General features: G+C 56.9%; 1 protein-coding gene across 3 annotated transcripts; it reads left to right on the forward strand.

Moving 5' to 3' along the window:
- Window positions 1-400: 400 nt before the first annotated feature.
- TSPOAP1 (TSPO associated protein 1) lies at window positions 401-26,453 on the forward strand (the record flags this gene model as incomplete). 3 transcript variants are annotated; one of them, XM_080712318.1, is made up of 31 exons in its annotated part: window positions 401-724; window positions 1,563-1,670; window positions 1,909-2,037; window positions 2,591-2,770; window positions 3,288-3,473; window positions 4,662-4,739; window positions 4,826-4,909; window positions 5,082-5,171; window positions 5,295-5,417; window positions 6,003-6,107; window positions 7,906-7,956; window positions 8,305-8,325; window positions 9,032-9,236; window positions 9,808-9,980; window positions 11,291-11,406; window positions 11,672-11,781; window positions 16,705-17,532; window positions 17,685-17,836; window positions 18,973-19,350; window positions 19,435-19,674; window positions 20,799-20,978; window positions 21,539-22,381; window positions 22,947-23,046; window positions 23,147-23,298; window positions 23,843-24,011; window positions 24,597-24,668; window positions 25,036-25,068; window positions 25,249-25,352; window positions 25,432-25,503; window positions 25,701-25,811; window positions 26,424-26,453. In XM_080712318.1, the coding sequence occupies 31 exons, from the start codon at window positions 401-403 to the stop codon at window positions 26,451-26,453; spliced, it is 5,547 nt and encodes a 1,848-aa protein (XP_080568444.1). The 3 variants fall into 3 exon arrangements, with proteins under 3 accessions (XP_080568444.1, XP_080568445.1, XP_080568446.1); XM_080712319.1 differs by having other exon boundaries at window positions 24,624-24,668; XM_080712320.1 differs by lacking the exon at window positions 2,591-2,770.
- Between the last annotated feature and the right edge of the window lie 649 nt (window positions 26,454-27,102).

Raw genomic sequence — 27,102 nt, forward strand, 5'->3', positions numbered from 1 at the left:
CAGCACACACAAGTGGGGGCCCCCCTCCTCAAAACACACAAGGCAGCGCTGGCCTGCAGGAACAGAACTGGAGACGCACACACACCCTCACCCAGGCACTGCCGCCGGTGGCCTCTGCACATCCCCTGCCCCACGGGGACACCTCGCCTCTTCTCATACTCCAGCACCCACACGACTACCAGCAAACACAGCTCACGTACCCCCCTCCAGATCCCGCAGCCCCGACGCCTTCTGCAGCCTCCGTGGTGGTTGGGGAGGAGCTCAGTCAACCTCCGATGGAGCCTTCGTGAAGCTGACAGCTCAGAGGAAAAAGGGTCTGGCCTGGCATGACCCTCAACAGTCCCCCCACTTGGCTGGGTGATGTTCCCCGGCCCTGGTTCTGGGGCCCCTTGGCAGTACCATGGAGCAACTGACAACCCTCCCTCGGCCTGGGGACCCTGGAACCATGGAGCCATGGGCACTACCTGCCTGGAAGAGCTGGACTCCAGGCCAGGGGGGTGAACCTGGAGATACAGCCCCAAGCATTGCTGATATTCCTGCAGCGCTGCACATCAGGGATCTGAGGCTAGAGGAGAGTTCCGAGCCTGAGGGAGCACAGAGCCCCAGGTTGGAGGGAGGCACTGACCCTGATGGAGCAGAGCCTGGGGTGCCCAGCTTTGGGCAGCAGGCAGCAGGCTCCGGATGCGACTCTCCAAGGCTGGAAGATGAGGAGGCTTTGCCTAAGGTAAGGGAGCCTGGGAGGGCCGGGGTCTGCGAGGTGGGCTTCTTACCTGTCCTCTAGCCCGGCCAGGAGGCGAGGCAAGATATGCAACCCCTCTGCCCGCCTCTCCTCTCTTGGTCTGTCTCTGTGAGTCTGTCTCTGTGATTCTGTCTTCCTTCTACTGGGCAGTGATCTCAGTGGCTCCATTTCCTCCCCCCATTTGTCTGTCCTCTCTGCATGTCTGTCCACATATGGCCCTGCCTTTCTGTATGCCTCTGACCGTCTGTCGTCTGTCTGTCTGTCTGTCTGTCTGTCTGTCTGTGTGTGTCTCCTCCACCACCAGTCTCTGTCTGTGTTTGGGGGCTGGGAGTGTTGGGGGTGTGGAGGTGTCTGGTGGGATCAGTGTCCGGAGGAGGCAGGTTCCGGGGGAGGGCTCAGTGCAGGCCGAGCAGGGAGGATGGGTCTGGGTGGGTGAGCAGTCTCCTACAGAAGATGGAGGGAGCAGGACTTTGGGGGTAGGCCATGAGCATCTGGGGGGACAGGGATGGGAGCTTGAGCTGGCGCTGCCCAGGAGACGATGAGCAAGGATCTGGGAATAGCAAGGAAGGTCCCAGGCTTAAGGAAGGACCCAGGAATAGCCAGGAAGGTCCCAGGCTTGGGGGTGGGTGCCTCTGAAGGCAGGGAGAATGGGGAAGTCCTTTCTCCTAGGCCCCATCCCCCTCTCCGAAGGCCTGGGACATGGAAGAGAACCTCCTCATCTCCATGTCTCCTTGGGTTGAGGAAGGAGAATCTTCCAGACGGAGGGCTCTCACTAAATGGGGCAGGTCGCTGAGCCACCGTACCCGGTCTTTTCCCATGCTAGGCCAAGCTGAACATGGGCTTCGGGGACAGGCCCAATCTGGAGTTGCTGAGGGCCCTGGGGGAGCTGCAGCAGCGCTGTGCCATCCTCAAGGAGGAAAACCAGATGCTGGTGAGGTTTGGAAAGTGGGCTCCTGGGTCCTGGCTGGAGCAGGCCTTCCTCCTCAGTGCCTTCCTCCCCCATGAACTTCTCTCCAAGAGGGAGCCACCTGGAGGCGACATAATTCCAAGACCCAGAGAGGGTGACCCCTTGCCTAGAGTTGCCAGTGCCCCGGCTGTGGGCCTGGGCAGTAGGACTGGGTCCGTGGGATGTTCCCCACATGCTCCATTTCTGTCTGACCCCTTGTCAGAGAAAGAGCAGCTTCCCTGAGACGGAGGAGAAGGTGCGGAGGCTGAAGCGGAAGAACGCGGAGCTGGCGGTCATTGCCAAGCGGCTGGAGGAGAGGGCCCGAAAGCTGCAGGAAACCAACCTGAGGGTGGTGAGGCCCGAGGCTGCCAGGCACAGGCTGGGCCCCAGGGGCTGGGGCGTGGGAGTCATAGACTCTCAGCACCCAGGAAAGGAGGAATCCAGGGGCAGAGGGTGGGAAGGACAAACACCTGCCGGGTAGGGAGGCTGAGGTTTCTGGGGCTCCAGGAAGGAGGGCAGGGCTGAGGGGGAGCGGGGCTGGGCGGGAGGTTCCTGAACAGGCAGGGAGCAAAATTCTGGATTACCACCACGTGCTGGTGTTGGCTGCAGCCTCCAGCTGAGCTCATCTCAGGGGGTGTAGAGCTGGAGTGGGGGCAGGGATGAGACCCATCACAGTGGCAGCCCCCAATTAGCAGCATCCTTTTGGGCCTAAACTAAGATGCGGAGTTAACCCTTTCAGTCCTGCTGGGGACTTCTGGGATGGGGTCCAGCGAGGATGCCTGTCCTCTGAGACCCCAGACGGAGTGGAAGCAGGTAGCTGTGTTTCATCCTAATTCTCCTTTGAGAGGAGCTGAGGAGTGGCCCAGCCCTCAGGTGACCATTGGCCTCACCCCTCCTCTGGCTAGGTGAGTGTTCCTGTGCCTCGACCGGGGGCCAGCCTGGAGTTGTGCCGGAAGGCCCTAGCCCGCCAGCGAGCCCGGGACCTCAGTGAGACAGCCAGTGCTCTGCTGGCCAAGGACAAGCAGATCGCTGCCTTGCAGAGGGAGTGCAGGGAGCTGCAGGCCAGGCTCAGCCTGGTGGGCAAGGTGCGCTGTAAAGAGGACCTGGTCTTGCGCTCCAGCTCAGCCGGCACAAGACTGTCGGCCTGGCTGTGGGATGTGGACCTGATGTTAATGAGATGCAAATGAAACGGAAGGTGGAGGCTGCTGGGGAGTAGGTTCCCCTGGCAACGGCCCAGGTGGGAGAGGGAAGGAGGCTGAACTGAAGGGGGTGGAGTCAGGAGTCCCAGACGCCGGCATCTGCGAGCTCCGTGCTGGTGGCTGTGTGCCAGAGGGTCTGGAGGTGTGCGTCCACACATACCTCACGCTCGTGTGAAGGAATGTTCGCAGGCATTTAGCACAGTGGCAGGCACAACGGTCGCTGTGGCTGTGTGCACAGGGCTATGGGAGCCTGTGGCTGGGTGCGCGGCATGTAGGACCCAGCATGTCTGCAAGGGAAGGGGCCGGGGTTCGCGCGCACCTGAGCCCCTCCTGCGAGGGGGGGTGGACTCTGCCGGGGGATGGGGTCCTTAGGTCTGATTCCCCTCCGGTCGCCCCACCCCAGGAGGGTCCCCAGTGGCTCCACGTGCGGGACTTCGACCGGTTGCTGCGCGAGTCCCAGCGAGAGGTTCTGCGGCTGCAGAGGCAGATCGCCCTTCGCAACCAGCAGGGGCCGCCCCCGCCTCCCAGGCCCCGGGGCCCCGCTGCCCGCGCCAGAGCAGGGGCGCCGGCCCCCGGGGCCCCGGGAGAGGTGAGGGCAGGTGTGTGGGTGTGCGCAGATGAGGGGTGGGGGCACCCCGGGGTCTCCCCCTGCAGCGATCAGAGCCGGTCTCGGGGGTGAGGTCCGCGCTGTCACGGTCTAGCCAACCTTCCCGACCAGGTGTAGGGTCCCCTCCGAGCCTCCCGAACTCGTACCTGCGCCGCGCCCGCCCCTCGGGGTTCCGGGGTCCGCCCTCCGCAGGCCTGCGCCCCGCGGGGCCAGCCGGGCCACCCCTGCCGCGCCGCCAGTGGTACTGCCCGGCCGCAAATCCCTGGTTGCCCTGGCAGCCGCCCGGGGCCCAGCCCGCGCCGCCTCCTCCCGCGGCCGCAGCGGAGCGGGGACGCCCCCTGCAGCGCCTGCCAGCCCGCCCAGGCCTGGCCCGGCTACCGGGGGGTGGCGGTCCCCAACCCGGCTCCAGGTACGGGCACCTTCAGTGAGAGCGGGGCTTAGGTGGCCCCTGTCCCGAGGAGCCCCAGAATCTGAGGCTCTGGCTCCTCCTCGTAGGTGGGCAGCACCTAGTTCTGCCTCCTTCTGGGAAGAGGGCTGGGAGGAGGGACCCTAGAGTGGCGGGAGCTTCTGGGTGTGGGGTGCTGCTGGCTCGGTTTTTGCCTCTCTGGCTGGTCCACGGAGGAAGCCCCTCCCATCAAGACCTGTCCTTCCCCAAAGTTTGCACGGATAAATGGCAGGTGAGATTCGGTGGGCTTGAGGGAAGCCAGGAGGAGGAGAGTCTGTCCAGGCTTGGATGGTGCTGAGTCAAGTCCAGATTTGGAAGAAAGACCCAGAACCCCTGACTCTCTGAACACCACATCCCTGGGGGCCCAAGCAGCCTCCTAATTCTCTGCCGGTCGCTGAAGGACACCCAGGACAGTTATTGAGTGCAGAGCAGGGCAGCTGCTGGAAGCTAAAAAGGGAAAGCTTTGGCCTGGATAAAGGACCATCTCCCAGGGCACACGTGGGTCCCAGGATCTCAGAGCACTTAGGGCTGGGGTGCGGCCTCTGTACTACATCAGTGGATGCTGGGAGGGGTGGGCAGACAGCACCCTTCCCTACCCTTCTTGGGCAGGGTTCTCATCCCTTTCCATGCTTGAGGTGGGAACCCCCTACAGGCAGTCTGGGCTGGGGCAAGCTGCCCTGGAACCCTGTTCTTAGGTGCCAGTCCCCTGCCCCTGGCATTTCCAGGCCATACCCCAGGAGGATGTGGACAGCCCACCCGTGGTCCTAGGGGAGCCAGAGAGGCGGCAGAGGGTGCAGCAGCTGGTAAGTCCTAGGGGAAGGACTGGAGGGGACGTGCTGTGGGCAGAACCGCCTTCCCTCACGAGGAGCCCTCCTTTCTGACCCCACAGGAGTTGGAGCTCAGCAAGAAGCGGAAGAAATGCGAGAGCCTGGAGCAGGATGCCCGGAAAAAGCAGAGGCGATGTGAGGAGCTGGTGAGCTCTTGAGGCGGCCCAGGGTCCAGCTCCCGCCTGGCCCAGGCCGCTGCTGGTGGGCTCCAGCTCTGCTCCGCCCCCCTGTGCTTGTGCCTTCCCTGGCTGATGCGGGTTCCCGATGTGGGGGGTGTGGGTGCTGGGCCCCTCCCCAGAGACACTGCTGCCCCCTCAGGAACTGCAGCTGAGAGAAGCCCAGAATGAGAATGCCCGCCTCCTGGAGGAGAATTCGAGGCTCAGTGGGAGAGCCACGGAGAAGGAGCAGGTACCCTGGTGCTGCCCCATACTTGGGGGCCTGTGGTAGAGTCTGAAGGGTGCTGCTCCCTTTACTGAGGGCAGGTGGCAGGAGGCTCACACACCCAGCTCCCTGCCAATGCCCCCTCACCAGGTGGAGTGGGAGAATGCGGAGCTGAGGGGCCAGCTCCTGGGGGTGACACAGGAGAGGGACTCCGCCCTTCAAAAGAGCCAGGGCCTGCAGAGCAAGCTGGAGAGCCTGGAGCAGGTGCTGAAGGTGAGGAGACTGTGCGGGTGGCAGAGGGCACTGGCCTTGGACAGGGAGAAAGTGGGGCAGCAGAGTATGCCTTGTGTGGGGGCACTGGGGTCTGAGGTCCAGTCCTGGCACTGCCAGCCCCTTGCCTCCTTCAGCCTCAGTTTCCTTTTAAATAGAGGCCATCCAACTGGGTAGGGTGGCACACACCCATATTCCTAGTACCTGGAAGACTAAGACGGGCGGATCACAGGTTTGAGGCCAGCCTCAGCAAGTTGGCGGGACCCTTAGCAACTTAGTGAGATCCTGTTTCCAAAAAAGAAAAAGAAAAGGGCTGGGGGTGTGGCTCAGAGTTAGACTGCCTCTGGGTTCAAGCCCCAGTACAAATATATATATATATATATATACATACATACATATATATATATATGTATATATATATATATGTATATATATATAGAGAGAGAGAGAGAGAGAGAACGCGCGTGTGTGTGTGTATTCGGAGCAGATGGTATCGGAGGCACCTCATCCCAGATCTCCTACGAAGCCTGGTGCGGGCTCTGGCCTTGGGGCTCTGGCCTTGACCTGGCGTCTTGTCTTGCATTTCAGCACATGCGGGAGGTGGCCCAGCGGAGGCAGCAGCTGGAGGTGGAGCATGAGCAGGCTCGGCTCAGCCTGCGGGAGAAGCAGGAGGAGGTCTGGAGGCTGCAGCAGGTGGGGCAGGTGTTAGACTGCTAGACCCAGCTTTGCCATCCACTCTCCCAGCAAGCATTTACCGAGCACCCACAGCACCAGACAGCATGCCTGGCGCTGGGGAGGTGACGGTGAACAAAGGCCAGATCCCCGACCAGTGGACTCAGGAATGAGAAGGTTCCAGACACTAACACACACAGTGGGAGAGAGGAGCAGGGTAATGAGACAATCCACTTCAGACATGTCTTAGGGAAGGCCTTCCTGAGCAGGTGAGTCAGGGGTATGAAGGAGCCATTCAGGAGCGCCGGGGCCAAGAAGGCCAGTGTGGGGAGCAGAGGGGCAAAAGCTCCGTGGCAGGAGAGAGCTGGGGAGGGTCCAAGACCAGCATGGCTAGAATACAGGAAGGGACAGAGATGGGCAGGGCAGGAGGGGTCAGGCCTTAGAGGCTGTGGGAAGAACTTGGATGTTTCGCTCTAGGAGTGCTTCGAATCCCTTGGGGAGTGACTGCTGGTTTGTAGTTCTGCACCCTTGACAGGGTGGGCAGTGGGAGCAGCATAGAGCAGGCGGTACGTTAGTGGTCATGACAGCGGTCAGGAGGAGGTGATGGTCATGCCAGGGTACACATGGAGGTGGAAACCAGCGGACAGCTTTGAAATAGAGTTTGAAGATAAATTGACAAGACTTGCCAGGTGTGGTGGCTCACACTTGTAATCCTAGTATTTGGGAGGCTGAGACAGGAGGATCACAGGTTCGAGGACAGTCTCAGCAAGTAGTGAGATTCTCATCAACCTCTTGAGACCCTGTTTCAAAATAAAAATAAGCCAGGCGTGGTGGTGCATCCTTGTAATTTCAGCATTTGGGAGGCTGAGACAGGAGGATCGTGGTTCACAGGACAGCCTCAGCTTCTTAGCGAGGCCCTTTGCAACTCAGTGAGACCCTGTTTCAAAATAAAGAATAAAAAATAGAGCTGGAGGGTGTGGCTTGGAGGTAGAATGCCCCTGGGTTCCATCCCCAGTGCCGGAAAAAAAAAAAAAAAAAATAAGGCTGGGGATAAAGCTCAGAGGTAGAATGCTTCTGGGTTCAATACCCAGTACTGCACTCCCCCCCCCACGTAAGTAAATAAATAAATAATTGGGCTAGGAGTGTAGCTCAAAGGTAGAATGCCCCTGAATTCAATCCTCAGTACTGGGAAAAAAAAAAAAAGAGTTGACAAGACTCAATGGTGGGATTCCAGTTGAATCCCTGGCCTGCCCATTGGCTGTGTGAGGCCTGGGGAGGCTGGGTCTTTGCTCTCCCCAGGGGTGAAGGATGCAGGAGTAACCGCTTTGAGAGGCAGGCAGTCCTGAGCTGAGTTCTGCTTTGCAAATTTGGGTCCCATGTGAAGCATCCAAGTGGGGTGTCCAGAGACGGCCGAATACATGAGTCTAAAGTTATAGAGAAGTCGGCCTGGGAGGTATTTGGAGTCATTGCTGTGCCCAGTTGCGTGATTAGATGGGACCCTTCGGGACAGAGAAGGCTGTCAAGAGCGCAGTGGTGTGTGGAGGAGCCCTGACTCTCTAGGAGCTAGCAGACCAGGGGCAGGTGAAAGGCGGAGGAGCCTCAGGGAGGCGGGAGGGAACCAGGGAGGAGGCTGTTCCCAGAGAGGAGCCTTGTTGGCCTCACTCTCCTTGGCCCCTCTGCCTCAGGTATGGCTCAGGGTGGGAGAAACTCTTTGGCCTCCTGCTTCCCAGCCCCTTTGCTTTACTCTGGCTTCTTCTTCTCCCTCCCTTCCTTGCACCTCCCCGACTCTGCCCCCATTCCTCACCCTCTCCACCTGCAGGCCCAGGCAGAAGCCAAGCGGGAACATGAAGGGGCCGTGCAGCTGCTGGAGGTAGGGTCCCAGGAGGGCGCGGTGACTTCACGCAGAGCTACAGTGGAGACGCGGTGGGATTAACACCTGAGGACGCGGGCAGCCCCTGCCACCACTGGTCTATTTCTCAGTCTGGGGCATAAGGAGGCAGGCGGCTCCTAAGTCTGGTGGCTTCTCCTGCTACCCATCTCAGAGGTTTCTGCCCCCCTGAAATGTCCTTCCATTTGGGACATTTGGACAGTCCAGGGAACTGACTGGGTGGTGTCCACTTACGGACCCCCGGCTTTCTCTATCCCCCTCTCTCTGGGTTAAGGACCTACAGGGCTAAGAATTCTAACCTCTCCTCTGTGCTTTCCTTCCCGGCCACAGTCTACCTTGGATTCCATGCAGGTACAGCCTCCTGCCCCTACCCCTGGGGGGTCTCCTCCCCATGCCTCTCCCCCACCCCTCCCTCCAGGGCCCAAGTAGGTCCAACTCTCCTGTCCAGGAGTTGCGATGTCACTGGTATCAGACCTGAGAATCTGGAGAGGAGCTGGGGTTCTGAGAGGACAAGCGGTCTGTCCCCTTATCTCAGACCTATTGCTGGTGGACCACGTGCCTGGTGGACGTGGGCCTTTTCCTCCTGTAGCCTCTAAGCCACGGGGAGATTCGTCACCAGCTGACTCATGCTCCTTGTGACACAGGCCAGGGGAGCTTCCCTGATCTTGGAACTCTCCTGATACCTGAGAAAAGTTCCCAAAAACTGGCCCAATTCTGCCCTAACGATCTCCCTAACTTTGCAGGGAATCTCTTGCCCACCTCTCTTAGGGTAGGGATTTGGGTCACTAACTGCGGGTGGGTGACAAGGGACGGGGCCAAGAGAACTCCTGAGGTGATACTGATGGTGGCGATGGGGTGGCCTAGACAATGTCTGGAAGCTTCAGTGCCAGGTCCCAGGCCTGAGGGCTGGCCAGCGTGCGGCAGGCTGAGGCCCAGGACAGGGAACTGAGAGAATGTGCCAGAAGTCCAGTGTGAGGCTGTGTGGCGCTGGCGCTGGCACCAGTGGGCACCGGGCAGCTTTGCCGAGTCTGGTCACTCATGGTGGATCTTGGCCCAGGCCCGGGTCCGAGAACTGGAGGAGCAGTGCCGCAGCCAAACCGAGCGCTTCAGCCTCCTGGCACAGGAGCTCCAGGCCTTCCGTCTGCACCCAGGCCCCTTGGATCTGCTCACTTTTGCCCTGGGCTGCAGTGCCCTTGGGGACCACCCAGCTCCCCCATGCTGCTGCTCCACCCCACAGCCCTGCCGGGGGTCCGGCCCCAAAGGTAATGTGGACCCGAAGACGTTGGCCTTTGCATAAAGCACGGAGTTTGGGATCAGAGAAAGCCAGTAATTCGTCCAAAGTCACGTAGCAAGTTAAAGCAGTACCCAGCTAGAGCTCTGATGGGAAAAAGAAAGCCCACAGGAGTGGCTGTCAGGGAGCCTGACCCATGCATCTCAGGCCACTGTCCCTTGGTCACAGCTGGCAGTCAGTAGCAGGCCTTGGGAGGAGTCCAGGCTCCGGGCAGGGGTGTCAGTCGGGTCTGATGGTCTCAGCTCCACTCAGCAGCTGATGTGCTTTTGAGTTGCTGCTTGACCTCTCTGGGCCATGGTTTCCTGAGCTATAAGCCAGGAATAACTGAGTGCATCTCCTCAAGCTGCTTTGAGCACCATGGGAAAGAATATTTGTAACTCACCTACACCTCTGCTTAGGAAGTTTCCTCTCCAGTATTTCCCTTCTCATAAGGAAATCTGGCTGTGGAGGGCCTAGCTCCCCATATCCGGGAGGCTCCCCCCTATCTCCCTGGTCCCTTCTCAGGCCATAGGTCCCAAGCCCACCTACCATCTTCTCTTTAGACCTTGACCTCCCACCAGGCTCGCCAGGGCGCTGCACCCCAGAGTCTTCTGAGCCTGCCCCTGCTGCCCTGACCGGGGTCTCCCGGAGGACGGCCAAGAAGGCGGAGTCTTTCTCCAACTCCTCTCGCTCCGAGTCCATCCACAAGAGCCCCAAGTCATGCCCTACACCTGAGGTCAGTGCTGTGGGGACCTGGGGTCCTGGCAGTGGCTTGAGCAGGGGGGACAGGTTGTCCGTGACCTCTTTTGGGCCCCAGGAGGTGGTGACCCTGGTCCCAGGTTGGGAGGTAGACCTGTAGATTCCTCCTGTGGGCACAGCTGAGGAGGAGCTGGTCCCTGCTATCCAGGGCCTGCATGCCAGACCCATGGGGCCACCCAGCCCCACCCCTCGGGGTCCAGGGAGGCTCTAGAGTCCTGGGCTGGATGGAGGGGCACTGATGCCAGGACCCACTTAATGAGACTTCATATGAATGTCTGTAGAGAAGCCGACGGTGGTATGAGAAAGAGCACAGGTTCCTGGATCCAAATCCCAGCTTTGTCTTAAGCAAGCCATTCACCCTTTCTGGACATCAGTGTTTATATCTGAATACTGAGGATAATAAAAACTGCTTTCTACTTTCTCCTTAGTGCAGGGCGCCCAGTAGATGCTTATGGCGAGCGTATCATTTCTAAGCTCGGGCATCACTTACAGCTCTTCTGATCATTGTGTCTCTCTTTCCTACCCACAAACCCTAGAAAGCAGAGGGGAGCAGGTCCAGAGCAGCCCGGCTAGCAGGGAGCCAAGAGTGGTAGAACCTAGCTGGGCTTGATGGTGCAGGCCTGTAATACCCTCCCTTCCTTGGATAGCTGAGACAGGAGGATCACAGGTTCGAGGCTAGCTTCCACAACTTAGTGAGGTCCTATTTCCAAAAGTAAAAAACAAAAAAAAGGCTGGAGGTAGAGGTCCCTGAGGTCAGTCTCCCTCCCTCGCCCTGCCACATACACACAGTGGTGGAACCCAGCCCCAGGCCTCTACTGCCCCCTTGTGGGACGGAATGGTGGTGCGGGCTTTGGATGTGATCCTGGAGAGGCTGCCCCCTCTGGCCTCTTCTCCTTAGGGAAAGGGAGCTCTGAGTTGTGGGCTGGAGGCAGGGGTTTCTCCAGCCCCTTCTGCATCCTTGCTTTCAGCTTTTTACAACCGAGATGCTTTGTTGATTTTTTTAAGCCAGGATGCCATAGATGCCCATTTCCCACACCACTGTGGTCTGGCCTCCTCTCAGTGAGGAAGCAGCCTTACTTATTGGCGGGTGTAGCAGAGGTCAGGACTCAGGGAACGGTCCAGATAGCTCAGCTCCCAGCCTAAGCACCTGCTGGCTCAGGTGCTGGTTTAGTAAGTACTGGGGCCTTGCTGCTCACTTTCCCTCTCAAAGCAGTGGCTCTCCCTGGTGTATCCTGGACGCTGCCCTGTGGCCCTGGGCTGCAGAGATACCTTTCTGACTACTCCCAGGTGGACACTGCCAGTGAGGTGGAGGAGCTGGAGGTAGACAGCGTCTCCCTGCTCCCGGCAGCACCGGAGAGCAATCCAGGAGGAGCCAAGATCCAGGTCTTCCTAGCACGCTATAGGTGAGCCGCTCACCCTCCCCTCTCTCCTCTCAGCTCTTGGGGTATATGGGGGAGGGGGCTGGGTGAAGAGAAGGACCTCTGGAGGTGGCAGGGGTGGTGAGACCCCAGTGGGACATATTCTCATAAATTAGTCGAGCCACCCTGGAAGCAGTGAATGCCCTACTTGGCCAAACGTGGAGACCAAGTCATAAAGGGGAGAGAAGACAGGCATGGAGATATGATGCTGCTGCTGTTCTCCCCTTCCTCCTCCCCACTTCCCCAACAGCTACAACCCCTTCGAGGGCCCCAACGAGAATCCGGAGGCAGAGCTCCCCCTAACTGCCGGAGAGTACATTTATGTCTATGGCAACATGGACGAGGATGGCTTTTTTGAAGGTGAGACCATCGTAGGGAGCCTTCTGTCCATCCCTCTGCCTGTGAGGCCCGGTCCGGAGGCCTCCGCACAGCCCTCTCCACTCCTCAGCATGCTCAGCCCACCATCACTTTTCAGACTCAGCCAAGAGGCATCCAGCGACCTGGCAGCCAGCAAAGAAGGAGAAAGAGAGGGATCAGGTTCTGTGCAGGACAGGCTAGCACCTACCGCATCACACCAGATGATGGACAGAGCGTCACAGGGGATTCGGGGCTGGATGCACTTTTGTGCGATAGACAGAACATGGCAGCATTCAGCACTAGTGACACTTGAGGTCAGGCACGTAGGGTCGGTTTGATGCCCGACTCCCATCAGGTATGGGAAGGAGGAATCGGCGTCCAGATCCCAGGATAAGATGTTGGCAAAGTGGTCCAGGCAGGGCGTGAGCTTCAAGGTAGTTCTCCAGCTGCCAAGGGCAGCCAGAGGGCACATCTGGTAACTGAGGCAGATGCCCCGTTGAGACAGGGCCACAGGGCGGAGCCTGCAGAAGGAATGGCCATGGGGCCTCCAGCAGAGTGGTCCTGGCCCAGGCACAAGGCTGGGACTGGGATAAGGTATGGGCAGGGCAGGGCGCGGGCTGTGACTGTGTGTGGAAATTTAGGAAAGGAGTCGGAGATGATCGTGGAGTACCAAAAGTGTCAGAGCTTGTGTGGTCTCTTCCCCTGGGCCCTGGGTCTCTTTTTTGTGTAGCTCCTGGGAATGGCAATACCTGGCGTCATGGCTCAAGCAGCTAACCCACCCATAGGGGCAGGTTCTGATAACAGGATTAAATAGCTTCCAGGAAAACAGCACTTTTAAAATTTTGTGGTACTGGGGATGGAACCCAGGGACATTCTACCTCCGAGCTACATCCCCAGCCCCTATTTTTTATTCTTTATTTTGAAACCGGGTCTCATTGATTTGCAAAGGGCTTCATTAAGTAGCTGAGGCTGTCTGAGAATTGCGATCGCGCCCTCCTGTCTCAGCCTCCCAAATGCTGAAATTACAAGTGTGCGCCACCACGCCCGCCTAAAACAGCACTTTTTAGTGAGATCAAACAAACAAAAACCATGTTTTGGAGGAGGGCAGCAAAAACATAAATATCAACTCATTCCAAATTACTAGAATTTGAATTACACAATGTAGGAGAGATTGGTATAGACTTAAAGCCATTTTGACAACTAGGTGCGGGACACCATATTCTCTGTCCGGTTTTAGTAGGGGACTACTTCGGTGGTAGTGTTTTGCGTGGCGTGAGCTTCGTGGGCACATGCCTGAGGCTGGCTCAGGCTTCAGCTCTGGCCTTTCACCCCACACTAATTGCCTCGGGCTGCTGTGCAAATTACCACCAACCACAGCCAGAGTCCCCAGATCAAGGTGTTGGCCAGCACACTTCCTATGGAGGCGCTAGGGGAGAGCCCATTCCTTCTCTCTTTCAGCTTCTTCTGGTGGCTCCAGGTGGCCCTGGGCTTGTGGCCACATCACTCTGAGCTCTGCATCTGCGTTCACATTGCCTCCTCCTGTACTCTGATGTCTCTCCCTTGTTTTTTTTTTTTTCTCTCCTTTTTTTTTTTTTTTTTTTTTTTGGCGGTACTGGGGATGGAACCCAGAGCATTCTACAAACAGGGTCTCACTGAGTTGAAAAGAGCCTACATAGCTGAGGCTGGCCACGAACTGTGATCCTCCTGCCCCAGCCTCCCGAATGCTGGGATTACAAGCGTGGGCCACCACGCCCAGCCGTCCTCTGTACTCTTTTATAAGAACTCGGCGTTAGATTTAGGACCCACCCAGGTGATCAAGGATGATTTCATATCAAGATCCTTAATTATGCTCGCAAATTTTTTTTCCAAATAACGTCACATTTTTAGGTTCCAGGGATTAGAAGAACATGGACATATTTTTTGGCATCTACTATTCAACGTATCACAGGGCTTATTATCTAATTTATTGAGAATTCCTAATTTTCTCCTAGTATAAGGAGAGAGCAAGAGGGCAAGAGTGTGAGTGTGAGGAGGGAGTACAAACTGCTTTTGGAGAAACTCCCGCTGCAGCTCAGCCCTGCGGCCCCACCCCTCTGCCTGGAGCCCTGGCCTGGGCTTCCCTTTCTCCCCTAAGGCCCCGCAGCCTCCAGCCATCTGCTTGGCAGGAAGTTGCTTCTTTAAATTGTCTGTGACAAGACATGTGTGTGCCCAGCTTCTTCTCTGACATGCCTCCAACAAGCCACAACAAATGTTTTTAAAAACTCTTTTGTCAGTCCTCAGGAGAGCCGACCTGGGTAACAGCTGTCCCTCTGGTCACTGCCTGGAGTGACTGCCAGCTGAACTCCCAGACATAGACTAGCTGTGGGTCCTGATCCCTTTAGAACCCTCTTTTCTCTGGCATTTCTGTTGCCTGTAAGACTCCTTTTCTTCTCTTGATAGAGGGTTCTTTCCTTCTCCCTTTGGGGATGTCTATTTTTTTTTTTTTTTTTTTTTGGTGGTACTGAGGGTGAAACCCAGAGGCTTTCTACCTCCGGGCTATACTCCCAGACCAATTTTATATTTTATTTGGAAACAGGGTCTCAATGAGTTGCTGAGAGCCTCACTAAGTGGCTGAGGCTGGCTTTGAACCTGTGCGATCTTCCTGTCTCAGCCTCCCAAACGCGGGGATTACAAGCGTCACCATGCCCGGGGATGTCTATTTTTTACAAAAGGAAGGGGAGAGAAACACCACCCCCACTTCTCAGGCCTGTGTAAACCTCTACAGGAGCTTTCCAAGCAGTGAGATCTGTTTTCTTGTTGTTGTTGTTGTTTTTTCTTTCATTTTTGGTGCTAGAGATTGAAGCTGGGCTTTGCACATGCTAAGCGTGCTCTCTACCCCTGAGCTGCACCCCAGCTCTTGTTTTGACCTGTTACTTTTTGTTGTTGTTATTGCCATACTGGGATTTGAACCCAGGAGCACTTTATCAATGAGTTGCATCCTCAGCCCACACCTGTAATCCTGGTACTTGGGAGGCTGAAGCAAGATTGCGTCAGTAATTTAGCTAGATGGTCATCAATTTAGCAAGACCTTGCTTCAAAATAAGTAAGTAAATAAGTAAATGAATGAATGAATGAGTGAATGAATGAGTGGGATCAGTGGTAGAGTGCCCCTGTGTTCAAGAGATAGGGTCTAGCTGGGTGTGGTGGTACATACTTGTAATCCCAACATTTGGGAGTCTGAGTGTTTCAAAATAAAGAATATAAAGAATAGGGCTGGGGGTGTAGCTCAGAGATGGAATGTGAGTTTGATCCCTAGTACCAGGGGAAAAAAAGAAAGAGACAGGATCTCATTAAGGTGCTCATATTGGCTGCAAGCTTTCAATTCTCTTCTTCAGCCTCCCAAGTAGCTGGGATTATAGAACAAGCATGTGTCACTGTGCCCAGATTTTACCTTTTTAATATGAAAGTTTTATTTTTTGTGTGTGGTACTAGGGGTGGAACCCAGGGGCTTTTCTACCTCCGGGCTATACTCCCAGATCTATTTTATATTTTATTTGGAAACAGGGTCTCACTAAGTTGTGGAGAGCTCACTAAGTAGCTGAGGCTGGCTTTGAACCTGTGATCCTCCTGTCTCAGCCTTCTAAGCGCTGAGATTAGCAGCTTGCTCCACCACGCCCAGCCCTTAATATGAAAGTTTTCAAATGTATAGAAAAAAATAATAGTATAATGAGCACCTATATATCCACCACTCAGATTTATTTTTTGTGTGTGGTACTGGGGGTGGAACCCAGGGGCTTTTCTACCTCCGGGCTATACTCGCAGATCTATTTTATATTTTATTTGGAAACAGGGTCTCACTAAGTAGCTGAGACTGGCTTCGAACCTGTGTGATCCTCCTGTCTCAGCCTCCCAAGTGCGGGGGATTATAAGTGTGTACCACCACGCCCAGCCTATTTTTTATTCTTTAATGTGAAACAGTGTCTCACTAAGTAGCTGAGGTTGTCCTCAAATCTGCCATCCTCCTGTCTCTGCCTCCTAAGTACTAGGATTACAAGTATGCACCACCACGCGCAGCAAACAATGATTTTTTTTTTTTTTTTTTGGTGGTACTGGGGGTGGAACCCAGAGGCTTTCTACCTCCGGGCTATGCTCCCAGACCTATTTTATATTTTTTATTTGGAAACAGGGTCTCACTAAGTTGCTTGAGAGCCTCACTCAGTAGCTGAGGCTGGCTTCGAACCTGTGCGATCTTCCTGTCTCAGACTCCCAAGCGCGGGGATTACAAGCGTGCGCCACCATGCCTGGCTACAAACAATGATTTTTTAAAGCAAGTTATTGACATGACACTTACCTAGAAATACGTTAGCATGCATCACCTTAGGACAAGCACGTTCTCCTGTGTCCTTGCAGCACCAGAGGCATCTGATCTTGTTAGAAACTCAAGCTCAGCTTGTCCAGATGGAGTGAATCAGAATCTCCATTTTAATAAATCTGCAGTTGATTCATTGGCACTTTTTTTTTTTTTTTTTTTTTTTTGGTGGTACTGGGGATGAAACCCAGGGGCCTTCTACCTCTGGGCTGTACTCCCAGGCCTATTTTTTATTTGGCCAGCTGAGGCTGGCTTCGAACCTGCGCGATCCTCCTCTCTCAGCCTCTCAAGCGTGGGGATTACAGCGTGTACCACCACGCCCAGCTGGCACGTTAAATTTAAGAGGCACTGTCCTACATAACCAAAATACTCTTATCACACCTATGAAAAGCAACAACTCTGGTCCAGACCTTGCTCTTGTCATTTAAAAGCAGTGACAGGTAAAGGCTGAGTTGAGTCGAGGGCTGATTGAAAATCATCCACTAGCCATTGCTACACTGCATTGATTGGACTGGCTTTTCCTTACTTCCTCTCTGTCTGTGTTTTTTCCCTGCCTTTCCCTGTCCTCCCTCTGCCAGGGGAGCTTATGGATGGCCGCAGGGGCCTGGTCCCTTCCAATTTTGTAGAGCGAGTGTCTGATGACGACCTCCTGAGCTCCCTCCCTCCAGAGCATGCTGATGTGTCCTACAGCTCAGGCCCTGAACTCAGTTTCCTGAGTGGCGGTGGGGGCGGCAGCAGCAGTGGGGGCCACAGCAGCGGGGGACCGAGCCAGCCCAGACCGGAGGAGGACACGGGGACTCTGCTCAGTCTGAGCCCCCCACCGGAGGGCCTGGGCGAGCCTCCTGCCGTGCCTTACCCCCGCCGTCTGGTGGTCCTCAAACAGCTGGCCCACAGTGTGGTGCTGGCCTGGGAGCTGCCTCCGGAGCGGATAGAACTACGTGGCTTCCACATCTGCGTGAACGGGGAACTGCGTCAGGCCCTGGGGCCTGGGGCCCCCCCCAAGGCTGTGCTGGAGAACTTGGACTTGCGGGCTGGGCCTCTCCATGTTTCTGTACAGGCCCTGACCAGCAGGGGCAGCTCTGACCCTCTACGCTGCTGCTTGGCTGTGGGTGCTCGGGCCGGCGTGGCACCCAGCCAGCTGCGGGTCCATCGGTTGACTGCCACCTCTGCTGAGATCACCTGGGTGCCCGGCAATAGCAACTTGGCCCATGCCATCTACCTCAATGGGGAAGAGTGCCCGTCTGCCCGCCCCAGTTCCTACTGGACCACCTTCTGCCACCTGCGGCCTGGCACACTCTATCAGGCCCGAGTGGAGGCTCAGCTTCCACCCCGAGGGTCCTGGGAGCCAGGCTGGGAGAAGCCGGAGCAGCGGGCTGCCACCCTGCAGTTTACCACGCTCCCAGCAGGTATGTAGGTATGGGCACCGGGGAGGCCAGGCCGTGGGTGGCGATGGCAGGAAGACCGGCTCTGTTCATGTAATCAGGAAAATGGCAGTTTGGGCTGGCTTCTCAATAGGGAGCATCCTGCATTATTGGGCCTTGTACCCCACTCTCCCCAGGCCCACCCGATGCCCCCCTGGATGTGCAGATTGAGCCGGGGCCCTCCTCTGGCATCTTGATCATCAGTTGGCTCCCAGTCACCATTGATGCTGCTGGCACCTCCAATGGCGTCCGGGTCACAGGCTATGCCATCTATGCTGATGGGCAGAAGGTATGGCCTGGGGCCTCCACCTGCCTGTACCCTGGGGGCAGGATGTGGGTTCCTTCTTGCCCTGCTTAAATACCTGTATCCCTGGCCTGGCAGAGATGCCTGGCCTCTGGAATTTGGGTCCTTGTAGAAGACTAAGCATGGGCCTTGCTGGGTATGCTCACACACCTGTAATCCCAGTACATGGGAGGCTGAGACAGGAGGATTGCAGGTTTGAGGACAGCCTCAGAAACTTAGCAGGTCCTCTGTAATTTAGTGAGACAGTGTTTCAAAATTTAAAAACCAATAAAGCAAAAGGGCTGGGGTATATAGTTCAGAGGTGGAAAGTGTTGCAGGGGATTGGTTGGGGGGGGAAAGGTGTGTGGTGTGAAATAATCCCCCCCCCCACCAGACACACAGAGACAAACAGAAAAACCGTGGATTCTTGTCCTAAGCTAAGAATAAGTATTCATCGCTTGGACAGCTGCTGAAGATTTAAAGAAGTTTATTAAAAAGGTAGAAATATAGAGATAGTTACAGCCCTGTGCCAGAGAGGGGCACAGGGGGGCAATTCGAATGAAAATGCCAAGGAACTCCAGTTTACTGAGTTTTTATCCTGTCTAAGTCCAGCAGGTCCCTCTGATTTTTGGAGATCATGTTACACCTTATCGCCAGCCCCTGCTCTGCTTCTGTTATCTCTCCAGCTGGGTTTATGGCCTAAAAGGGGGAAACATCTCTGTCTTCAAACACAGGCCCAGATTTATGGCCGGAGGGGAAGGCATCTCTATCTTCAAACACAGGCCCCCAAACTGTGTTAAATTGTTCTTAGGAATGCAAGGACATGTTGGCTAACCCTGGCTTTCTTAGTAAAGAAGATATGTTTCAAGGTTGGACATCTTTCCCAGGATTGATGCATTAATACTTTTTAAACTCTCTTCCCAATACCAGTACAGAAAGCCCCTGGGTTCAGTCCCCATTACCACCACCACCACAACAACAAAAGCACAGGCCTTAGTGCACCCAGGGGACTTGGAGACCAAGTGGCCAGGAAGACTGAAGAGATCAGAAGTGCACAGGGCCTAGTGCTGCGCAGGGCAGGATGCTAGCCGCCGTGGGCTCTCAGCAGCGCCTTCCCCTCCGGTGCTCCCTTCTCCCTGCAGATCATGGAGGTGGCCTCCCCCACAGCAGGCAGCGTGCTAGTGGAGTTGTCCCAGCTTCAGCTGCTTCAGCTGTGCCAGGAGGTGACTGTGCGTACCATGTCCCCTCATGGCGAGTCGGCCGACTCCCTCCCAGCTCCAGTTGCTGCAGCCCTGGCCCCAGCCATCCAGCCAGCCAGGATGTCCTGTCCCTCACCACGACCAAGCCCAGAGGCCAGAGCACCCCTTGCTCCAGCCTCCTCGGGGCCTGGAGACGCCAGCTCTCCCCTCTGGCATCCTGCCTCCCATGGAACTCAAGAGCCCCCAGGAGGCCCCCCAGCAAGCCCTTCCAGAGAGATGCCAAAAGGAGCCCTGGAAGAACCTCCAGCCCCTCGTTCCCAGGTACCTGTGCGGGTGGAGGGGAGCGGGTGCAGATGGGGAGAAGGGCCCTGGGTTTGGGCCCTCGCTCAGCGCTGTGCATTCCAGGAGGAGGCTGGGGCTCATGCCTTCTGTGTCTCCGAGGAGAGGAGGGCCAGCAAGCCAGCCCTGGGCGAGGGAGGCCCTGGCCCTGTAGCTCCCTCCCTGGACAAGCAGGAGGCCGAGCCAACTGCGGGAGAGGCTGGCCCTGCACCCTGCTCTACCCAGGCAGCACTGGCCCAGAGGACGCCAAGCACTGAGGCCTGCCACGGGGAAGACCCAGAACCTGGGCCGCGATCCAGGGCTGAGGTAGGGGTTGGACACCACTGCGCCACCTCCCTTCGCCAGCCCAAATCTAGTAGCCCTCACGGCTTGCCCTGTGTTCTGGCACAGACAGCTTGACGTTGCTTCCCATTTGCTCATTCATTTGTTCCTTCCTTCCTTCCATTGAGCCACACTCCAGCCTTATTATTTATTTATTTATTTATTTATTTATTTATTTATTTTTTTGCGGGTCTGGGGATGGAACCCAGGGGCATTCGACCTCCGAGCTACACCCCCTGCCCTATTTTGTATTTTTTGTTTTGAAACAGGGTCTCACTAAGAGCTGAGACTGTATGCTAACCGCGATCCTCTAGTCTCAGCATCCTGAGCTGGGATTACCAGCATGCACCACCACACCGCTTCTTTTTTTTTTTTTGGTGGTACTGGGGGTGGAACCCAGAGGCTTTCTACCTCTGGGCTATACTCCCAGACCCATTTTATATTTTATTTGGAAACAAGGTCTTACTAAGTTGCTGAGAGCCTCACTAAGTAGCTGAGGCTGGCTTCGAACCTGCGCGATCCTCCTGTCTCAGCCTCCCAAGCGCGGGGATTACAAGCGTGCGCCACCACGCCCGGCTCCGGCTTATTTTTTATTTTTATTTATTAAAAAAATTTTTTTGGTGGTACTAGGGGTGGAACCCAGAGGCTTTCTACCTTTGGGCTATACTCCAAGACCTATTTTATATTTTATTTGGAAACAGGGTCTCACTAAGTTGCTAAGGGCCTCGCTAAGTAGTTGAGGCTGGCCTCAAACCTGTGCCATCATCCTGTCTCAGCCTTCCAAGCATGGGGATTACAAGTGTACGCCACCACGCCCGGCTATTTTTTATTTTTAAACAGAGTCTCACTAAGTTTTGCAGGCTGGTCTCAAACCTGTGATCCTCAAGTACTGGGATTGCAGGCATGCACCACTGCGTCTGGCTGTCTGTTTCTGTGTATTTTTCTCCCCAGATTTCTCTCTCCCCCTTGGCTCCCATCTCTCATCCCCATGGGGCACACCCCGTCCTGAGCATGGCTCCTTCTTCCTCTGTGAAGGGACCTTTTCTTACTCCCTTGAGGCTGACCTTGCCCAGGGCCCTGTCTTTCCTTTCTTGTCTGGCCTCTTGCAGAAAGAGGAGACAGCAGAGCTCGGGGTTCATCTGGTGAACTCCCTTGTGGATCATGGCCGCAACTCAGACCTGTCAGACATCCAGGAGGAGGAAGAGGAGGAGGAAGAAGAGCTGGGCTCCAGAACTTGCTCCTTCCAGAAGCAGGTTGCTGGCGACAGCATCAGGGAGAATGGGGCCAAGGTAACGGGTGGGGCGGGGCTGGTGGGCCCCCGGCCTCAGGCTCCGACCGAGGGCCCCAGATGTCAGCAGCTACTGCAGCCACCACTGAGTGCAGCAACATTCTAGGTGTGTGCGTCCCAAGCAGCAGACACGAAGAGGCCTAGGGTGGGCCTTGGCCCTCCTGGGAAGAAAGGGGCGGAGCAGTTCATTGCCACACCTTCTTTCCAGCAGAATGCAGCGCCCTGGCCTGGGGAAGCTGGTGCCAATCTAGAGCCTTGTGCTGGGGGCCTGCGGGAGGGGAGGGGCCTCCCCGCTAGGACAGGCACAGAGGGCTGGCTCCTGATGCTCCTGCCCCACAGGGCCGGCCCGCTCCCCGGGTGTCTTCTCTGCTTCTTCCTCTGGCTCTGACTGGACATGTGTGTGACTCTGGGCCAGCCACTGTCCCTCTGGTTGTTTCCTCTTGGAAGAAGCCGAGGGAGGGCTGTGGGGCTGCCCTAAACTCTGCCCTCATTTGAGGGCAAAGATCACAGCTCTTCCCCATGGACCTCTCTCCCCTGCTGCTTTCTTCTCCCCACCCCCAGCCCCAGCCTGACCCCTTTTGTGAGACTGACAGCGACGAGGAGATCTTGGAGCAGATCCTCGAACTGCCCCTCCAGCAGTTCTGCAGCAAGAAGCTGTTTAGCATCCCTGAGGAGGAAGAGGAGGAGGAGGAAGAGGAGGACGGCGAGGAGAAGCCAGGGGCAGGCTGTTCTTCCCAAGACCCCAGCCCCCTTGCAACGGCATTGCCAGGGCTGGGCTGTGACAGCAGTCAGCCCCAAGGACCTGGCCCGTGTCCCCTATCTCCTGAGCCCTCCAGGGCCAAGGACCTCCTGGAGGATATGCCTGGACTAGCTGGTGGAAGCGGCCAGAGGAGAGGAGGTGGCTCTCCCGAGAAGCCCGCAAACCGCAGGCGGCCTCTGGACCCCCGAGAACACTGCAGCCGGCTTCTCAGCAATGGCGGGCCCCAGGCCCCGGCACGGCCAGGCCCCCCACGGGAGAGGGGCGGCCTCCCTGTGGTTGAGGGCACCAGGGGTGGACTGGAGGCTGGTGGGAGAGGGCGGCCAGGCCCTTCCCGGAGGTGCTCCCGTGGCTGGGCCCCAGAGTCTGGCCTGGCCAGCTGTCTCTCCCCCAAGTGCTTGGAGATCAGCATTGAATATGATTCTGAGGATGAGCAGGAGGCGGGCAGCGGGGGCATCAGCATCACCAGCTCCTGCTACCCCGCAGATGGGGAGGCCTGGGGCGCAGCAGCTGTAGGAAGACCCAGGGGGCCTGCGAAAGTCAATTCAGGCCCCAACCCCTACCCACACCTCCCGGCCTGGGAGAAAGGGGAGCCCGAGCGGAGAGGCCGCGGTGCGACTGGCAGAGCCAAGGAGCCACCCTCCTGGGTCTGTGCCCACTGCCTGCCCCGGGCAGCCCCTGCCTGCTGCAGCCCAGCGGCCCTGCTTGCTGCCCACTAGCCGCTCCCATTCCACGCTGCCGCCTCCGCCTCCGCCTCCATCAGCAGAGGTGGGCCGGCCTCGGCTCCCTCACCTGCCTCCTGCACCCACATTCCACCGCTTTGCTGCTTCTGCTGACGGGAACTGTGAGGCACAATATTCTGTCGTCACTGGTTGGCAGTCGCTCCTGAGGGCGGGCGGCCCTTTCCTCTGCATAGCTAGCTATGTCTTCAGGACAGTGACCGCGAGCCCATGTCTGGAGTCACCAGCCCTGGCGCTGACAGGAGACTGTCCCCTCACACGCTCTTCGGCCACCTCAGTTCCCCTCTACCGCACTCACGTACCTGCCCTTCCTGCCTCCGCAGGGGAGTCTGAAGGCTGGGCCCAGTCCCTGGAGAGGAATGCTGTGCTCCGGTTCTGTGTGCCGCTTACGCTGCTGCGGGGGCAGAGCCGGGGAGTGCGGGGCACCAGAGGGGTGGTGTGTCATTCTGCCATCTGTTGCCTCTCTTTGCAGGCCACAGACACTGGGGAGCCCAGAGGGCAGGACAGCTCCAGGCAGAGGGCCCCCCAGAGGAGAGGGGCCCGGGCACGCAGGCCAGGCGCCACTGAGCTGGGTGAGCAGGTGGCAGGGCTGGGCCAGGCCCGAGGGAGCGGCTCCTGACTCTCAGGGTGGAGCTCACCGCGTCACCGCCCTGTCTCCAATCCTTTCCACAGTTCTTTCTGGAAGCCCCCCAGAAGCACTGGCTCACCAGGACCTACCTGTCAGGGTCTTTGTGGCTCTGTTTGACTATGACCCCGTGTCAATGTCGCCCAACCCTGATGCTGGAGAAGAGGAGCTGCCTTTCCGGGAGGGCCAGATCCTGAAGGTGACTGGCTCATCCTTTGAAGCCAGAGCTCCGGGGCTCTTGCCAGTTTCCTGCCTCCTCCTCCCTCCCTCCAAGGGAGACAGCATACCGTGGGGACGGGGTGGGGGTGGGGAGAACATGGCTCCTGGAGCCAGATGATGGAGTTTGGACCCGCCCCTACCCCTGCTAGTAGCCTGGAGTAGATTGCCTTACTCCCTCCTTGTTGGTAAAATGGGGATAATATTAGTGTCTCCCCAACAGGGCAGTTTGTGGCGGTCACAATTCAACATACATACAGCACTTAACTTGCCTGGTACAGAGCACAGTGTGACGGGTGCACTGTGGGGTGTGGGGTGCACTGAGACAAAGGCCATGTAGACAGTAGATGACCCAGAAAGGGCTTTCTCTATCCTGCCCGTCCTGAATCTTTGCCGTTTTCTTTTCTGCTCCATGGCTTGCAGAAGACAGAACATTCTTCTGCAGTTCTAAGGCGGGAGGGGTGGTGTGAGGTGAGGGCTCAGGGCCTGGGCCAAACTGGCTGGAGACAACTAGTCTTTGCCTCCAGGTGTTTGGGGACAAAGATGCTGACGGCTTCTACCGGGGTGAAGGTGGGGGCCGGACAGGCTACATCCCCTGCAACATGGTGGCTGAGGTGGCTGCAGACAGTCCTGCAGGGAGACAACAGCTGCTCCAGTGGGGTTATTCGTCTCCAGATGTTGCCGTTGAGGGCTCAGGTATGACCTGTGGTCCCTCCCCCACCTCCTGCTGTCCCACTTCCAACCCAACACATTCTGAGTGATTTGCATGTCTGGGATGGGGGCTAGGAGCCTTATTTTTCCTCTAGCAGAACCACAGAAGCCTCCCAGAGACCAAGGCCCACATGGCCATACCGTTGGACTTTCCACTTTGAATGGGAGTCTGCCACCAAGGCAGTGGACTATCGAGGGGCATTTGATAATGCTAACTGGGCTCTTCTCAGGGATGTGGGATAAAGGCCCTTAGGAAATGAGCTCAGGCTGGACAAGGTGGCACACGCCTGCAATTCTAGTACTTGGGAGGCTGAAACAGAAGGATTGCAGGTTTGAGGCTAGCTTCAGCATCTGAGTGAGACTCTTGTTTCAAAATAAAAAAGTAGGAAGGAATGGGGGTGTATCTCAGAGGTATAAAGCCCCTGGATCCAATCTCCAGTATCAAAAAGAAACGAAAAGGATGCAGGAACCCTGCAAAGCCCTGAGTGGAGACTCCAGTCTATTTTATCCCCCCCTGCCATCTTCCCTGCCTCCGTTTCTTTCTTATATCTACATGCCTTTCTGGATCAGGGAATGGTCCCTTCGTGTACTCCACAGCCCGTACAACTGGACCTCCCCCCAAGCCCCGCCGCTCCAAGAAAGGTAAGACCCCATTCTCCCTCCGACACCTATGGCAGGCTAGGATGGAGTGGCCGTGCATGGCTCTCTGGGTAATTTTGAGCACATAAAGGGATCAGAGCCCTTCAGTCAGGTCAGCCCCCTGCAGCAGGGGCCTTCATTCTAGGAGGAACTGGGGAAAGTTTGCCAGGACCTGTGCTCCCAGGAGCACCTGCCTGTAAATTCTGTGCAGCCTGAAGCATATCACTGCCCCTCTGGGCCTTAGTTCACTATTGACCCCCCACCCCACGTGCTCTCTGAGCACCTCCCCTCCCCCATCCTTCCTGTCTGGGATGAAGGGGGAGGGGTGGGATGTGCTGGGACTGGGCTCAGAGGCACCTTCTCTCCACAGCAGAGTCAGAAGGCCCTGTCCAGCCCTGTCCAGGTGAGGGCTTATGCTCTGGGGAAGAGGTGAGGTGGGGTGGTCCCTCTGGCCTCTTCCCAGGGTCTACAGCTGGTAAGGTTGCAGGGGGGTTGAAGGGGGGGTCATCTGGCCTCCAGTCCTGAAGATAGTCTTGAGTGGGTAGTCTCAAGAGAGTCCTGAGTTTTCTCCCTGGATCTGCAGGTGCCCCCAAGCCGATCCTCTCTACTGGCCGGAAAGCTCCCCACCCCATGGTGGCTGCATTTGACTACAACCCCCGGGAGAACTCCCCCAATATGGACGTGGAGGTGAGGGTCTCGGCGCCTGGCTATGGCCGATGGTGGAAAGCCCCCCGGGCCTGACACCCGCGTCTTGCTCTCTCCACAGGCGGAGCTGCCCTTCAAGGCCGGGGATGTCATCACTGTGTTCGGGAGCATGGATGATGATGGTTTCTACTATGTGAGAACATGGTGTGGGGTGGAGGCACCACAGTGCAGCTCACATTGGCGGGGGGATGGCAAGGCTTCCTGAGGACAGACCAGGTGGCCTCCCTTGACACTGATGCTGGCCCCAGACTGTTCTCCAGGGGCATCAGGTCAAGAAGGGCAAGGCTGGACCCTCTTTCTCGATCCATCTCACCAGTGTCTCCTCCGCAGGGGGAACTGAATGGACAAAGGGGTCTGGTTCCATCCAACTTCCTGGAGGGTCCTGGTCCTGAGGCAGGCAGCCCGGACAGGGAGCCCCGGACACCCCAAGCTGAGAGTCAGGTCAGTGACCAGCTGGGCTTCCAGCTCAGCATTTTGGTGTCTACCTCCTGCCAAGGAGGGACCAGACTGGGAGCTGAGCACTATGAGATTCGTGTCCGGGGCAGAGCTGTTGGGACCCACCAGAGGGGTCCCTGCAGCCCTCCCAGGATGCATCTGGTCTACAGAGGAGTGTGGGTTGCCCCCCCCCCATGCCATCTGAACCAGCAGCCAACATGCTGGGGCCACCAGTGTGGGGGAGGAGGGCCTATGGAAAGAAACCCCAACCTCCTCAAGCCAGTGCTGGTTTCGGGGCTCTCTCCCTGCTGCTGGGTCTTCCTGGCTTCCCAGCTGCCTTTTGAAGCCAGTTGCCCAGCAGGGTGCAGCTTCCTGGGTGCTCATCTTACAGCCTGGGGCGGGTGGGATGTGATGAAGTCTCCATCCTCAGAGAGTGGGGGAGGGCGAGGAGGCCGAGCCCCAACTAGAAGATGAAGGGCTGCCACAAGCAGTGGCTTCAAACTCAAAGGCTACACCACGTGGCAACCGTCCGGTGGGTGCCTGAGCCACCTGGTGACCGGGCAGAGAGCGTGCGGGTCTGTCGGTAACCCATCTCCTCTCTTTGTTCCCTGTTCTCAGAGAATGAGAAGGAGAAGAGTCCAGTGCTAGATATATGTAGAGAGAGCAACATGTAAGTGGGGGGACCGGCCCCCTGTGTCCCATGTGACCCTCACCCCCTACGTCACCATAAGCAGATAGCACCTTTTTGTCTCAGTTGGAGCTGACCTGGCTTTTCCCTTTTCTCCCAGGGCAAAGGGGAAGGAGATCTTGCTTTGGGCCATTTGGGTGTGGGCTCACCCTTCCCCTGTCCCATCTTGCCTTTACCCAGGCAGTGCCAGCTGTCACAGGAGTACATGTTGTCTTGGCAAACCATGTCCCATGTCAGCTGACTCCTCATGTGTCTATAGCACATGTGGCTTATAGAACCTTACATGAGTGGCATCCGTGTCATGACTCTTCAGTGGTATTATGATATTATATGACTATAGTATCATGATATTAGATTATCATTGGTGACAGATGACACTGTAATGTCACTAGTAATAATCGCCTCTCCACCCTTGTCTTCTCCAGTATGACCTATTAGAGTGATCAGACGTGTGCTTTTACTTTCAGTTTTCAAATTTCTCTGCTTTGAGGATAAGAGAGGGAGCTTGAATAGTTGACATTTCTAGATAACCTCCAACCTTTCTTCTGGGGGGGGTGTGCTCAGAGCGCTCCCTCCCTCCTCTGGGACTTTGTGCAAGGAGTCCTGGGG

The sequence above is a fragment of the Muscardinus avellanarius genome (assembly GCF_963383645.1).
Source record: "Muscardinus avellanarius genome assembly, chromosome: 16".
Taxonomy (NCBI): domain Eukaryota; kingdom Metazoa; phylum Chordata; class Mammalia; order Rodentia; family Gliridae; genus Muscardinus; species Muscardinus avellanarius.